Source organism: Corythoichthys intestinalis, chromosome 9, assembly GCF_030265065.1.
Source record: "Corythoichthys intestinalis isolate RoL2023-P3 chromosome 9, ASM3026506v1, whole genome shotgun sequence".
Taxonomy (NCBI): Eukaryota; Metazoa; Chordata; class Actinopteri; order Syngnathiformes; family Syngnathidae; genus Corythoichthys; species Corythoichthys intestinalis.
In genome coordinates this window covers 42,789,279-42,804,044 of record NC_080403.1, presented here as the reverse complement: position 1 = coordinate 42,804,044, position 14,766 = coordinate 42,789,279, and the positions used below count along the sequence as shown (strand labels likewise).

The following is a 14,766-nucleotide window of genomic DNA, read 5'->3' as shown; positions in this document are numbered from 1 at the left end:
TCAATGGCGGCACGCTTCATAAGCGTCAATGGAATTGGGGAAGTTTGGGGGACACGTCCTATTGATATCTGGTCATTTTCTGTTGATTTGGGGTAATTTTGTTTTTTCCCCATTGAAAATGAATGGGAAAAATTTTGGACGTCCATGGCAGTCAATGGCATCGACATCCATATAATCAATTGAATCCAAGTACATTGGCATCAGTAGATTCGACATGCATGGCCGTCAATGGCATCAATGCAATGTAAATTCCATTGGAAATCCCATTGGAAGTGAATGGGACTTTTCCCATTCGAAATGAATGGGATAGTTTTTGGCAAATTTCCGAGGAAGCGTAATTTTTTTCCAAATTCTGTATACAACTTTTATGCCCCTCACCGTCCCGGAATTTTTGATGCCCAAATTATGTGATTTGGTCAAAAATTGTAGGACTAGATACATTTTGAAACTTTTTTTTTTTTCACGGAAAATTGCCGTTTACGGACGAACGGAAAAATTTTCCGGGCCATTTGTAAAGTTTCCTGTGTCACGCGAAAATTCCGGTCGTGCCGATACTTGAACGGTGCCGATCGGTCTAACGGTTCGGGCTGTGAAGCGCGCGTTTTTTTTCCATTCAAAATGAATAGGAAAGTTTTTGGCAAATTTCCGGGGAACCGTAAATTTTTGCCAAATTCTGTATACAACTTTTATGCCCCTCACCGTCCCGGAATTTTTGATGCCCAAATTATGTGATTTGGTCAAAAATTGTAGGACTAGATACATTTTGAAACTTTTTTTATTTTTCGGAAAATTGCCGTTTACGGGCGAACGGAAAATTTTTCGTGGCGGTTTGAAAAATTCCCATCGTCACGCGAAAATTCCGGTCGTGCCGATACTTGAACTGTGCCGATCGGTGCTACGGTTTGGGCTGTGCGTTGGCTCAAAAAAACGCGGAGAATAAGATGAATAAATAATAAGTACAATAAAGTTGCACAATAACAATACCTTGTTCTTTCTTTCAGAAAGACCAAGGTAATAAAAATAAGTACGATAAAGTTGCAGAACAGCATTACCTTGTTCTTTCCCTTGGAAAGACCAAGGTAATAATAAAAAATAAAGTTGCAGAATAACAATACCTTGTTCTTTCTTTCAGAAAGACCAAGGTAATAATTTTTGACAGCAAAGTCATTTATAACATCTGTGAAATCCAGTTTTTGAGCAAGCTCACGCTCAATGGAGAGCATGGCTAGGTTGTCAAGCCTGCGCTGTGATATTGTGGAGTGTAGGCTCCTCTGCTGTTCCACTGCTGCTCGTTTCTGCTGTTTCGGTGATGGATTCGTATTCGCGTTTGCTATAATACACAGTGGGTTCTGCTCCCCACAGGCTAACATATCCTTGATCTCCCATCACCTTCTCTCTCCTCGACTCAACGCGAGCAGCATGTCTTGTCTACTGGTGCACGATAATTATTGGTCCGATGATTATCGGTCCCATAATAGGAATTATGACGTCATCCCGATAACTCCAATAACATTTATAATAGGACCAATAATATGTCCTGTTCTGGCTTTGCAGTTTACACAAAAGTATGGAAAATCAGTTGACCATTTGCGGGGCATTTTAAACCTCCAGGTGTTCAAAAACTCAGGTTATACATTTAAAAAATTATATCTTTATTATCGGTTATCGATATCGGTATCGGCTTTGAGGAGCAGGAAGTTATTGATATCGGTATTGGTTTCGAAAAATAGATTTTGTGCACCCTTAGTCTTGTCATACCTCAGCTCAACAGGCTACAAGCGGGCGGTGACAGACTCGAATCGGGCTTTGGTCACGGTGATCACAAATGTAAACGTTCAGTGTTAGCGGCTGTTGTTCACTTACCGACATCACCGTCCACAGCCAACTAATTCTCTGGCTTCTTGTCCCCCTTTTAAAAACGTCAACATTTTTCTCGTTCACCTCTATGATCTTCACCTGTTTTTCTTTTTTCTTTTATTTTCTGCGCACCCGATTTATGAAGACTCACCATGTTAAGAGTTTCTAACAATGACCAGTGTGTTAATAACGGCGTTAGAATATAACGGCGTTATTTTCTTCAGTAGTGAGTAATCTAATTAATTACTTTTCTCATCTTGACAACGCCGTTACCGTTACTGAGGCCGGAAAGGCGTGCGTTACTATGTTGGTTGACTGACGCGAGAAAAGTCTGAGAAAGACGGACTCACGGAGATGAGAGAGCAGAGCAGGAGTGGGGAGGAGCAAGGAAGGGTGACACCGTTGCAAACGCGATGCTACTTTGCTAGGTGGCTCCAATAATACCTGACTGCCGATAGCCTACAAATGGGCATGTGCCGGTTACCGGTTTCACGGTTTACCGTGGTGTGAAAACGTCGCGGTTTCAAAACCACTAAAATTTTCCGTCAGACCGTAGTACAGTATTCGCTATTTTTCATGTGTCAAAAATGCAGTCAGAAGTGGCTTGGCGCAGCAGCGCTCACCCCCTCCCGTTTGTTGCTGTGTGTGAAAGTGATGCTATCGGCTTGACAGCCAGTGAACCCAAAGACAAATACTCCAAACATAAGGTGTACTTTTCTTCAATTTATTGAGCTCTCAAATCGTGGTAAGTGGAATATACAAAATGAATACATTTAAAACGTTGTACAATTGTATTTTTCCATGTGTGGGTAGCTTCAACAGATTAGCACCATGAAAAGTTTGCCAAAAACAAAGCACACATTTTCCTTTCAAATTCGATATACAAACTAACTAAAAGCTTACAAAGACGAATGTTAGCCTAGGCTTAGCTGGGAGAGCAACTTCGTCGAGTGTTACAGCCGCAGAGTGAGAAAACAAGCTTGATTCGCTTGATTCACTTACTAACTTATGAATTCTTTGTTTTTTAACACTGAGGCATGACATCATGTAGACTAGAGCTGACACAGTGGCTGAAAATGGCGAAACTCCACATGAGCTTTTCCACCCTCAAATAAAAGTCATGCGGTAGAATTTTTAAAAAATTTCATTCAGAAGTGTTTTTACATTTTTATAGAAATTATTTTGTTCTTGCTCTAATCTTGAGCAACTTGAGCTGTGGCTGTGGGTATAGTCTCTATAAGTTATATTTTAATGTTATTTAAAAAAAAAATATATATATATATATATATATATATATATATATTTTTTTTTTTTAATTGATAATTTTAACAATATATTCATGTTCCAATTTGCAAATATGTTCTGGAGAAAAAAAAATCCTGTTCAATGGAAAAAAAAAAACAAAAAACCATACATCTCAAAATAACACATTTTGGAGCTATAATTGCAATACCGTGATACCGTGAAACCGCGGTATTTTTGCCTACGGTTATCGTACCGTCAAAATCTCATACCGGCACATGCCTACCTACAAACTACGCCCACATGATGCTTCGGTAGATATCACATATATACAGAACTAGATGCAAATGACAGACACGGCTGCATTAGCAACATGTATAATAAAGAACTAGATGCGTTAGTAAACAGCCGCCATCTTAAAGTGCTTGTGACACGAAAAAGCATGTTTATTTCATAATACACGTGGTATTTTATGCTCCTGAATGATATGGACCGCTTGGATGTGTGTGGAAGCGATCGCTATATTTATTTAGTTTTTTGAATCCCGCGCCAGGAAAATGAGTGACTTCCGGCTTCGGTCTCGCATTGAGGAGGAGGGCGCTGTGACGTGTACGGTAGAAGACGTCCTCTTCACGCTACAGTGTACTGTTGTGTATGAGGACGAAGGATTCAGCTGATTTTGCGGATTAATACTTTTATTTTTTGCATCACGCCAGCCAAACGGCTGCAGAAAAATCATTCTGTATGCGGGAGAGGCGTATGCGCCTTTTTGGAGTTTCAAAAGGTTCCCATTCACCGTGGATATTTACTGTGGGACCATTGGACTTACAAGGAAGTGAGTAAACATCTTGTTTTGTATTATGTCAAATACGAATACAGTGATTACAAAGTAAACACTATAAAATTCCTTTAAATAAAGGACTACTTATGTTTGATCATTGATAGGCATGTAAAAAGCTATCCTCACGCTCATTAGCAGTTAGCTGTTAGCACGTTAGCTACACAACAATTCCAGCCACCCTCCTCCAGGGAACGAACTGTAAATTGCTCTCCGCCGGGCGGTTTGCCGATCCGCAAAGAAACTCGACAACCGGGTCGTCATGTCAAATAATCCAGGCTAGTTATGTGTGATTTTCCACTTCGAAGACTTTGAAACATCCCTCGGTTCGGGTTAGCATGTCGGCTAGCTGTCACTCCTTCTGGTCTGTTTACATTCTCCGAAGCCGGGGAAGGGAAATGACATATGTCCGATTTAGGTGTCATAAAATATCGTTCGGCAGGTGTGACAGTAAAGGTAAAGTCGACTGTTTTGACCATTATGGAGTAATTTTGCCATGTCGTCTTGAATAAATGGATTTTTATTATTTTATATTCCATTTAGCACAAGTTATTTGTCATGACCATGCCATTTATTTAGCAATTGGGGAAAGTACTTGGGTAAAAAGAATATCCTGTAAAAATATTGAAGTAAAGAGACAGAAACAATGACATTTTGCCGCTCTCTTCGTCGCGTTTTCCTCATTGTGAATAGTTCCCCCTCGACGGGCTGACTGGTCCTTCTCAAGCCATTTATATAGCTATTGGGGAAAAATACTTGGATAAAAAGAATATCCTGTAAAAATATTGAAGTAAAGAGACAGAAACAATGACATTTTGCCGCTCTCTTCGTCTCGTTTTCCTCATTGTGAATAGTTCCCCCTCGACGGGCTGACTGGTCCTTCTCAAGCCATTTATATAGCTATTGGGGAAAATACTTGGATAAAAAGAATATCCTGTAAAAATATTGGGAGTAGAGAGACTGAAACAATGACATTTTGCAGCTCTCTTCGTCTCATTTTCCTCGTTCTGAACAATTCCCCCTCAATGGGCTGAATAGTAAAACCAATGAGCCTAGTCTACCGCTGACGTCATCCACCTGTTGGGGACGCTAAAGCCCTATAATTGTAGGCGTGGCTAACCGGCAGATTAAAAGACTAATTTCTCGTCATCTGCGCTTTGCTAAATTGTTGTATATGGTCGAATCGTCTCAAAATATGATTCTAATTCACATAATAATGCCATTTAAGACTTTTTTTCTGGTGTCGTATGCTCTTTAAAGCAGTAGACTTCAGGAAGACTCTGTTGTAGAGAACCTTCCTATCGAACCTAAGTAACTTTTTATCTAAAATATTCCTAAATCAGCAAAATCTTAAATCTAACTTTAAAAGATGAAATAGTTTTAAAACTTACACATGTCAAAAGTAGACAGAAGGGAACTAATGCAATAACAGGAGCAATTTTAACAACTTTTAACGGTTGATTCACAACATTAAATGACTTCCACATATAGCAAAGGTTACTATCTAGTTATCACAATATCCGCAATACCCCTGTGTCTAGTTAAGTTTAGGATAAAGAATTGGGCTAGGGCCAATTGTCCCCAAAAACCCTTTAAAGTGCCTGTGACACGAAAAAGCATGTTTATTTCATAAACCACGCGGTATTTTATGCCCCTGAATGATATGGACCGCTTGGATGTGTGTGGGAGCGATCGCTATATTTATTTAGTTTTTTGAATCCCGCGCCATCAAAATGAGTGACTTCCGGCTTCGGTCTTGCATTGAGGAGGAGGGCGCTGTGACGTGTACGGTAGAAGACGTTCTCTTCACTATACAGTGTACTGTTGTGGATGAGGACGAAGGATTCAGCTGATTTTGCGGATTAATACTTTTATTTTTTGCATCACGCCAGCCAAACGGCTGCAGAAAAATCATTCTGTATGCGGGAGAGGCGTATGTGCCTTTTTGGAGTTTCAAAAGGTTCCCATTCACCGTGGATATTTACTGTGGGACCATTGGACTTACAAGGAAGTGAGTAAACATCTTGTTTTGTATTATGTCAAATACGAATACAGTGATTACAAAGTAAACACTATAAAATTCCTTTAAATAAAGGACTACTTACGTTTGATCATTGATAGGCATGTAAAAAGCTATCCTCATGCTTATTAGCAGTTAGCTGTTAGCACTTTAGCTGCACAACAACTCCAGGGAACGAACTGTAAATTGCTCTCCGCCGGGCGGTTTGACGATCCGCAAAGAAACTCGACAACCGGGTCGTCATGTCAAATAATCCAGGCTAGTTATGTGTGATTTTCCACTTCGAAGACTTTGAAACATCCCTCGGTTCGGGTTAGCATGTCGGCTAGCTGTCACTCCTTCTGGTCTGCTTACATTCTCCGAAGCCGGGCAAGGGAAATTACATATGTCCGATTTAGGTGTCATAAAATATCGTTCGGGAGGTGTGACAGTAAAGGTGAAGTCGACAGTTTTGACCATTATGGAGTCATTTTGCCATGTCGTCTTGAATAAATGGATTTTTATTATTTTATATTCCATTTAGCACAAGATTGTTATTTGTCATGACCATGCCATTTATTTAGCAATTGGGGAAAGTACTTGGGTAAAAAGAATATCCTGTAAAAATATTGAAGTAAAGAGACAGAAACAATGACATTTTGCTGCTCTCTTCGTCGCGTTTTCCTCATTGTGAATAGTTCCCCCTCGACGGGCTGACTGGTCCTTCTCAAGCCATTTATATAGCTATTGGGGAAAAATACTTGGATAAAAAGAATATCCTGTAAAAATATTGGGAGTAGAGAGACTGAAACAATGACATTTTGCGGCTCTCTTCGTCGCGTTTTCCTCGTTCTGAACAATTCCCCCTCAATGGGCTGAATAGTAAAACCGATGAGCCCAGTCTACCGCTGACGTCATCCACCTGTTGGGGACGCTAAAGCCCTATAATGGAAGGCGTGGCTAACCGGCAGATTAAAAGACTAATTTCTCATCATCAGCGCTTTGCTAAATTGTTGTATATAGTCGAATCGTCTCAAAATATGATTCTAATTCACATAATAATGCCATTTAAGACTTTTTTTCTGGTGTCATATGCTCTTTAAACTTCACATTGTGTGACCTGTTTTTTTTTTTTTTTTTTTTTTGAGAAAAAAAAACATGAAAATTATCACCAGTCACTTTGCCAAGTAACTAATTACTCTTACATTGAGGTAACTGAGTTACTAACGCAATTACTTTTTGGGAGAAGTAATTTGTAACTAATTAATTACTTTTTTAAAGTAAGATTAACAACACTGACAATGACAGATTTGAATTTCCCGCTTCAGGGCACTTAGATAGTTTAGCCTTGAGTACGCCAGAGCGGGGTCAAACCATTCTCTGCTAAGAAAGACGGGGTGGGGGAGGCGTTGTGCAAAAAAATGAAAAAATATACTGTATATTAGAAATATTTAATATGGTTAAGTTTAAGTATGTATCGAGTAGAACATAATATTTCATCAGAAAATGATTTAAATAAAAAAGAAATATATGAATGTACAGTAAAATAAATTAAGGGTCTTTCAGGGGCCCCTATGGTCCTGAGGCCAGAGACAACATACCGTTTTGGGATGGGTTACTGTCTTGCTGGCCAGCTTTCAAATATTCTTCTTTGACCCAAGTTCTATGTCAGCACAAAATATTGACTCACTAGGAAAAAAAAAGACCCCCACGGGAGAATGTGGGTTGTGCAAATATTAAACATTGTTGAATGTAACTGTTTTTTGGCCCTCTGGCCCATGGCAATTGGCCGTATAATTTCATAATGCATATAGCTTGTGCATGCGTGTGTGCATGTGGTGGGTGGGCAATCTTTTCATTGTGTGAAATACATGGTCTGCTGTTGAGAGAAGGTCACTGACAGCATTGAGTTGGCTGTTGTTTGTTAAGATTAGATAAAATATAGGAAGAGCTGTGTCATCATCTGGTTCCTTCAAAATTTTTCTACTTCATTTTTTTAGCACAGTCAAAATCAGACAGGCTGTTTGTAGTCATGAATATGTTTTTATCGTACGCCGCCTCGGAGCATCTTGTAGTGTATAAAGAGAGGCTGTTTTCCATGAAATAACAGCTGTAAAAATCAGACCTGTGTTTAGATCTTTTTCATTGTGCAGGTGTCCAATGAGATTTAATCATGTTGCAGAGAAAGCGAGCAAGTGTGTGATGAAGGAAAAGCAAGAGAAGGGGGGGATAGTGGTCGGCAGTTAATTACAATTCAGACAGAGTGCCTGCAGGGTGGAGGGAGAGAGAGTCTCTGCAATTCAAATCATCTAAGCTGAGCAAGACTGAATGTTGGTAAATTGCACCGCTTTCATGCCTCTCTTTTTGGTTGTTAAAAATTAAACTGGCTAGCCCTCACTATTGCAGTTGGGATGAATGCACGCTATAGCCTGGAAGCGTTTGATGGTGAACTTCAGAGCGGATGCGACTCGGTCATTGTGGGAATTTGGGTTAACAAAATGGGGCCTCGTCACCCCAGCGGAGAAGTGCTATGCCTCCCAAGTAGATACAAACTGATTTTTTTTATTCCATTCGTCGTTTAACAAGGTTGTATACTGGCTGTCCTTTTTCTCACCCATGTAAAATGCAGCCTTAGCACTTCTTCCCCAAATAGAAAAGTCTTCTCAGGTTGAGGATTTTGCTGGTGGGACCAGTTTAGATGTACTGCAAGTATCCTTCTTTACACAGACATTTAGTGACGTGATTTCTTAAAAATATCAAAGCAAAGTTATAGTTCTAATGTCAGTGAAGGTAAAGTATTTCAAACTCAAAGTAGAAACTGCAATTTGTGGAGAAATTACTCTGGGTCTTTGCTGTGTGGAGATACAGATCTTAGCTCCTGCCAGGTAGGTTTTGGGACATTTCGGGGACAATATCAGGTCACTTCCTGTTGATTTGGGGATATTTGGGGGGACACGTCCTGGTCATATCGGGTCATTTGGGGGACACGTCCTGGTCATATCAGGTCATTTGGGGGCGTGTCCTAGTCATATCAGGTCATTTGGGGGGCGTGGCCTGGTCATATCAGGTCATTGGCGGGGCGGGGCCTGGTCATATCAGGTCATTTGGGGGCATTTGGGGGCGTGGCCTGGTCATTTTAGGTCATTTGGGGACATTTGGGGGCGTGGCCTTGTCAAATTAGGTCATTTGGGGCCATTTGGGGGACACGTCCTATGGATATTTTGTCATTTCCTGTTGATTTGGGGACATTGGTTTTTTGCCATTGAAAATGAATGGGAAATTTGGACGTTCATGGCCGTCAATGGCATCAACTTACATATGTGTCAATGGATTCCAAGTACATTGGCGTTAATAGAATCAATAAACATGGCCGTCAATGGCATTAAACAAAGTAAATGCCATTGAAAATGAATGGGAAATATGGACGTCTATGGCATCGACATGCATATGCCTCAATGGAATCGAAGTACATTGGCATCAATAGAATTGACATACATGGCTGTCAATGGCATCTGACTAAATGGGCCTAAATAGGCCTTAATTTAATTTAATTTAATTTAATTTAATTTAATTTAATTTAATTTAATTTGGACGTCCATGGCCGTCAATGGCATCGACTTACATATACTTCAGTGGAGTCCAAGTACATTGGCATCAATAAAATCGACATAGATGGTCGTCAACGGCAAGGATGTGCATAGCCCTCATTTGCAATTGTGTACTTGTGCGTCAATGCAATGCGAATGACATTGGAAATAAATGGGAAATTTGGACGTCCATGGCCGTCAATGGCATCAACTTACATATGTGTCAATGGATTCCAAGTACATTGGCGTTAATAGATTCGACATTCGTGGCCATCAATGGCATTAACGCACTATAATTTTCATTGGAATTCATTGAATGCACCCAGAAATTTCTGAAATTAAAACTGTGCACTAATGATCTCTTGTGTCCAGTCTTTAGTCTGCAATCCAGTCTAGCCGTCTCACATGAATTGAAAACGAACATGCTGAGGACCTGAAAGACTGCCTCCAACAGAAAAAAAAGATTCAAATCAAATTTAGCTGCTTCGAGTATTCGTTTAATTAAAGTGGCGTTGATATGGTTTTGAAACTGTTTGCATTTATTTTAGGGCTGTCAAAATTATGGCGTTAACGGGCGGTAATTAATTTTTTAAATTAATCATGTTAAAATATTTGACGCAATTAACGCACATGCACCGCTCAAACAGATTAAAATGACAGCAGAGTGTAATGACCGCATGTTACTTGTTGTTTGGTGTTTGGCGCCCTCTGCTGGCGCTTGGGTCCAACTGATTTTATGGCTTTCAGCACCATGAGTGAGCATGGTGTAATTATTGACATCAACAATGGCGAGCTATTAGTTTATTTTTTGATTGAAAATTTTACAAATTTTAATAAAACGAAAACATTAAGAGGGGTTTTAATATTAAAATTTCTATAACTTGTGCTAACATTTATCTTTTAAGAACTGCAAGTCTTTCTATCCATGGATCGCTTTAAGAGAATGTTAATAATGTTAATGTTGATTTATTGTTATAATAAACTAATACAGTACTTATGTACCATATGTTGAATGTATATATCCGTCTTGTGTCTTATCTTTCCATTCTAACAATAATTTACGGAAAAATATGGCATATTTTATAGATGGTTTGAATTGCGATTAATTACGATTAATTAATGTTTAAGCTGTAATTAACTCGATTAAAAATTTTAATCGTTTGACAGCCCTAATTTATTTTTATTGATTTGGGTGGATACACGGTCCCCTAGTCGACCTCATTTCACATGGCTGAAAACATCTGCTCCCCCTGTTAAGACCAACATAAGTAAAGATGTCCCGATCGATTGGGAACGATCGGGTCCGATCACGTCATTTTCAAAGTATCGGAATCGGCAAAAAAATATTGGACGTGCCTTTTTTAAATATATATGTATTTTTAATTAAATCGTCTTCTATTTGTATTTAACGTTACAGACAAAATGCCTTACACTCATCCAGAGTCTTTAGTTTTGGCTTAAAGTAGGGCTATCAAATTTATCGCGTTAACGGCGGTAATTTTTTTTTTTTTTTTAATTAATCACGTTTATATATTAAAAGCAATTAACGCATGCGCTGCACGACGTACTCACGCATTGTCACGTTCAAATCATAATGGGGCCGTTTTACCAATATATAGAGCTAAAAGGCAGTGTAAAATGAGTAAAGTGAATTTTGGCAGTCTTTGGAATTTTTTTTTAATTGGCGAAAGCCTTACAATCCCTCTCTCAACTATTAGAAATATTGTGGAGAGCAATGTGGGGAAGCAAGGTAGTAGTTGATCTTTTTTTCTTAACACCCTATGTTATTTCCCAACGCAGAGAAGATATATCAATTAGTGCCACTATGCATAGTCATGGTTCCACTTCCCATCATGCATTTGGGCAGAACAGTTAAATGGCTACAGTATTTACTGAAAGCTCAACAAATACACTAGATGGCAATATTTAGTCACAATATACAAAGTCACATTTATCCTTTAAGAATTACAAGTCTTTCTATCCGTGGATCCCTCTCACAGAAAGAATGTTAATAATGTAAATGCCATCTTGAGGATTTATTGTCATAATAAACAAATACAGTACTTATGTACTGTATTTTGAATGTATATATTCGTCCGAGTTTTATTAATTTTTTTTCTTTAATGCATTGCCAAAATGTATATGAAAAATTATCAGGAATGATTGGAATTTAATCGGGAGCAAAAAAAAAAGCAATCGGATCGGGAAATATCGGGATCGGCAGATACTCAAAATAAAACGATTGGATCGGGAGCAAAAAAAAACATGATCGGAACAACCCTAAACAAGTGTTTGTTTGAGCTAATGATTTTTTTGAATGCAATCCTAATTTAGTTTAAAGGTATTTTTAGCCATTTTTTGTGGGAATATATGTCAGAGCCATTTGTTAAGAGCATTGTAAAAAAAGCGTTAGCATTTCATAGCATTTAGGCTAGCAGACTTTTGCAATGTAAATTAGCAAATTGTTCTTTTGTTGTACATAGATCCTCTTTTCATATATATACCGTGTGAGGCTCATCTCAGGTATTTTATTTGATTTTTTTAAGTTCCTTATCCGATTACTCGATTATTCGTACTAAATAATTCATCGATTAATCGACTACTAAAATAATTGATAGCTGCAGCCCTATTTCGAATGAACAAACATTCCCAATCTAAATGGATTGGGCGTCGAGCACCGTCAATGGCAGCCTTAGAGTTACCTGAGACACTATTATGGTGGAAGATTTTGGTAGCAACTTGTTGGTTCCTTTTTTTTTTTTTTTTTTTTTTAAACATTGACACCTTTTTAAAACGATATCTTGATTCTTGGTAGGAGCATATCAATAACCTTTTGGGATACAAAGTATCACGATATATCACCATTCCGATATTTTCTCACACCCCTACATGGAACCCTATTTGCACTCCTGTGCATTGTACAAAACTGGATGCAATTTTGCTTATCTTGCACGAAGCCACCGCTGGCCAGTTTCGCCATTGCATTTCATGTTCCTGCATTTCGGTTGTGATGGATTTGAAATACAATGCAAATTTGAGGTTGATCAGCATCTGAGTACTGACAATTTCCAAATTTAGATTATGCCACTGTATTTGTTCATATGCCAATGTAAGTGATTGATGCACAGCTAGTGTAACTCCTCAATTGCCTGTGATGGAACCAGGGTACCATAACGCAAGGGACATACACAACAGCTGAATTTTGAAATCATCCAGATGGAAGAGTGATTACTTAGAGATACGTTTAATGCTTTTCTAGCCCTTCCCCCTACCAAGACGCCATCTCTCGCTCCCCTTCCGCAGTGAAACTGCCTGTTCACATGAGCTAAAAATAAAATATGTGACTGAGCAAGGCCAACCATTCTGTTCATGCATTACTTATGGTACTGTTTACTTTTCTTGCATTTATTTCCCTAAGAAATGATACCCACATTCTGTAAATATATCCTGGTATGAACACTTACATTTCTAGTTTTGGTTTAATTGTGTCGATGACATCATGGCTCAAGTATTCAGGAAAGGATGTATAAATATTGTTTTATTCATTCATTCGTTTTCTGTACCGCTTATCCTCACGGGGTTCGTGTGGGTGCTGCAACGTTTTCTTTTTGGTCTCTATTACACACAGAACAGCTATTCCTAATAAGCGACCCACCGGGCAAGTTTCTGGCCCGCGCACAGACTGTGACACAATCTCATAACCTGGCTTGCGGAGTATGGAATCAGGATACAAAAATATTTAACAGCATTCCATTACAGTAAAATAGAAAAAAACATAATCAGATTATCGGTACATTTATTCAAAATTGGGATTATTTCAAAGGATTACAATTTGAATGTAGGAAGAGGCCGATTCTAGAATTGAGCTCTTGGCCGCTTTCAGTTTTACAGACTGAGCGACCTTTTTCACAATTAGGTGTCCAAGAGCTAACAAGTGGATAAATCGTCACATCAATACATTCTAAATATATAAAATTATGGATTACTTTTCCTTTAAATTTAACCCACAGACAGACTATGACTACTATTTATTCATCTACTATTACAACAAAATATCTACAGCATATTTGCACTAATTAGGGATGTCCCTGATCACGTGATCACAAATCGGGCCGATCGGGCCATTTTTCAGAGGATCGGAAACGGATGAAAAGGATCAGGTTTTTAATTTAAATTATTATTGTTATTATTTATTTTATTTTTTTAAGGGCTAAAAAGTCCAAAAAATACAATGGCATTGCCAAAAGAAACAAAATATGTAAGTTTTATACTCTGCAACACTCCCAGAAAAAAGTGGAAGAGGAAGTGCTGTAAACAGTACAGTACTGTAACATGTTTGAAACTTTTGTTCAAATTAAAAAAAAAAATCGAATCGGGACTTGGTATCGACAGATTCTCAAAATCAGGTGAGTCGGACTCGGGTACAAAAATATGCGATTGGGACATCCCTAGTACTAAATGTAACAATAATACTATTTCAAATGATAACAAACACAAAAAAATCCGCACATAAAACAATTTACTGCTCCAAATAAAATAAGTTGGTTAACCTTAAGGTCATTTGGCCAAGTCGAAATTAGTTTAAAATATGTTTTGTTTAGTTTAAAACAAAATACAAATTGTTTAAGTTTATAACGCCAACATTTTGATTGTTTGAATATAGATATTTCACTATAAAAAGTACACAAACGTTTTTCACTCTTTAACTATTTTCATTTTCCTTCAAGGTTTTCAACCTGCTATTCTATTATCTGCATTATTCAAACGAATAAAAGTTGAAGAACCTGAGTTGGCCTGTGTGCTATCGTCCCATCAGTCTGTACAAACATTTAAAAGAGCTTGACAGTGGGAACAAATTAGAGAAAACAACAAGTGATACAACAAGTGATGATAAATGGAACAGTACTACAGTACTTTAGTAATGATAGATTTAAATGAAATATATTTTGTTTTTCTTCTACAGGTGACATCACACAGAAGGGCTATGAGAAGAAAAGAACCAAGCTACTGGCTCCATACATCATCCATACCCCAGGTGAATGGTTTTGTTTCAGTAACCAGCTTGATATATACTAGTATATGGTGGAAAACACAGACAAGACTGAAAAAGCAGTTTCTGCTCTTGCACTCCTCTTTAAAAGAAACTGCTGTATTTTAAGCCAAAACAACTGTTGTGTTTGATAGAAAAATATGTCTATATGCTGCCATAGCAGATTCATGGCGCATTAAGCCCCCGAAACTAT

The 14,766-nt window shown here is 38.3% G+C and overlaps 1 protein-coding gene across 5 annotated transcripts in view; it reads left to right on the top strand.

The window, feature by feature from the left end:
• dip2bb (disco-interacting protein 2 homolog Bb) overlaps nt 1–14,766 on the top strand; it is a 145,589-nt gene that overhangs the window by 61,092 nt on the left and 69,731 nt on the right. For all 5 annotated transcript variants that reach the window (XM_057845157.1, XM_057845155.1, XM_057845156.1 and 2 more), the window contains exon 2: nt 14,487–14,558. In XM_057845157.1, the coding sequence (XP_057701140.1) occupies nt 14,487–14,558 (72 nt within the window). The remainder of the gene's footprint in view (nt 1–14,486; nt 14,559–14,766) is intronic.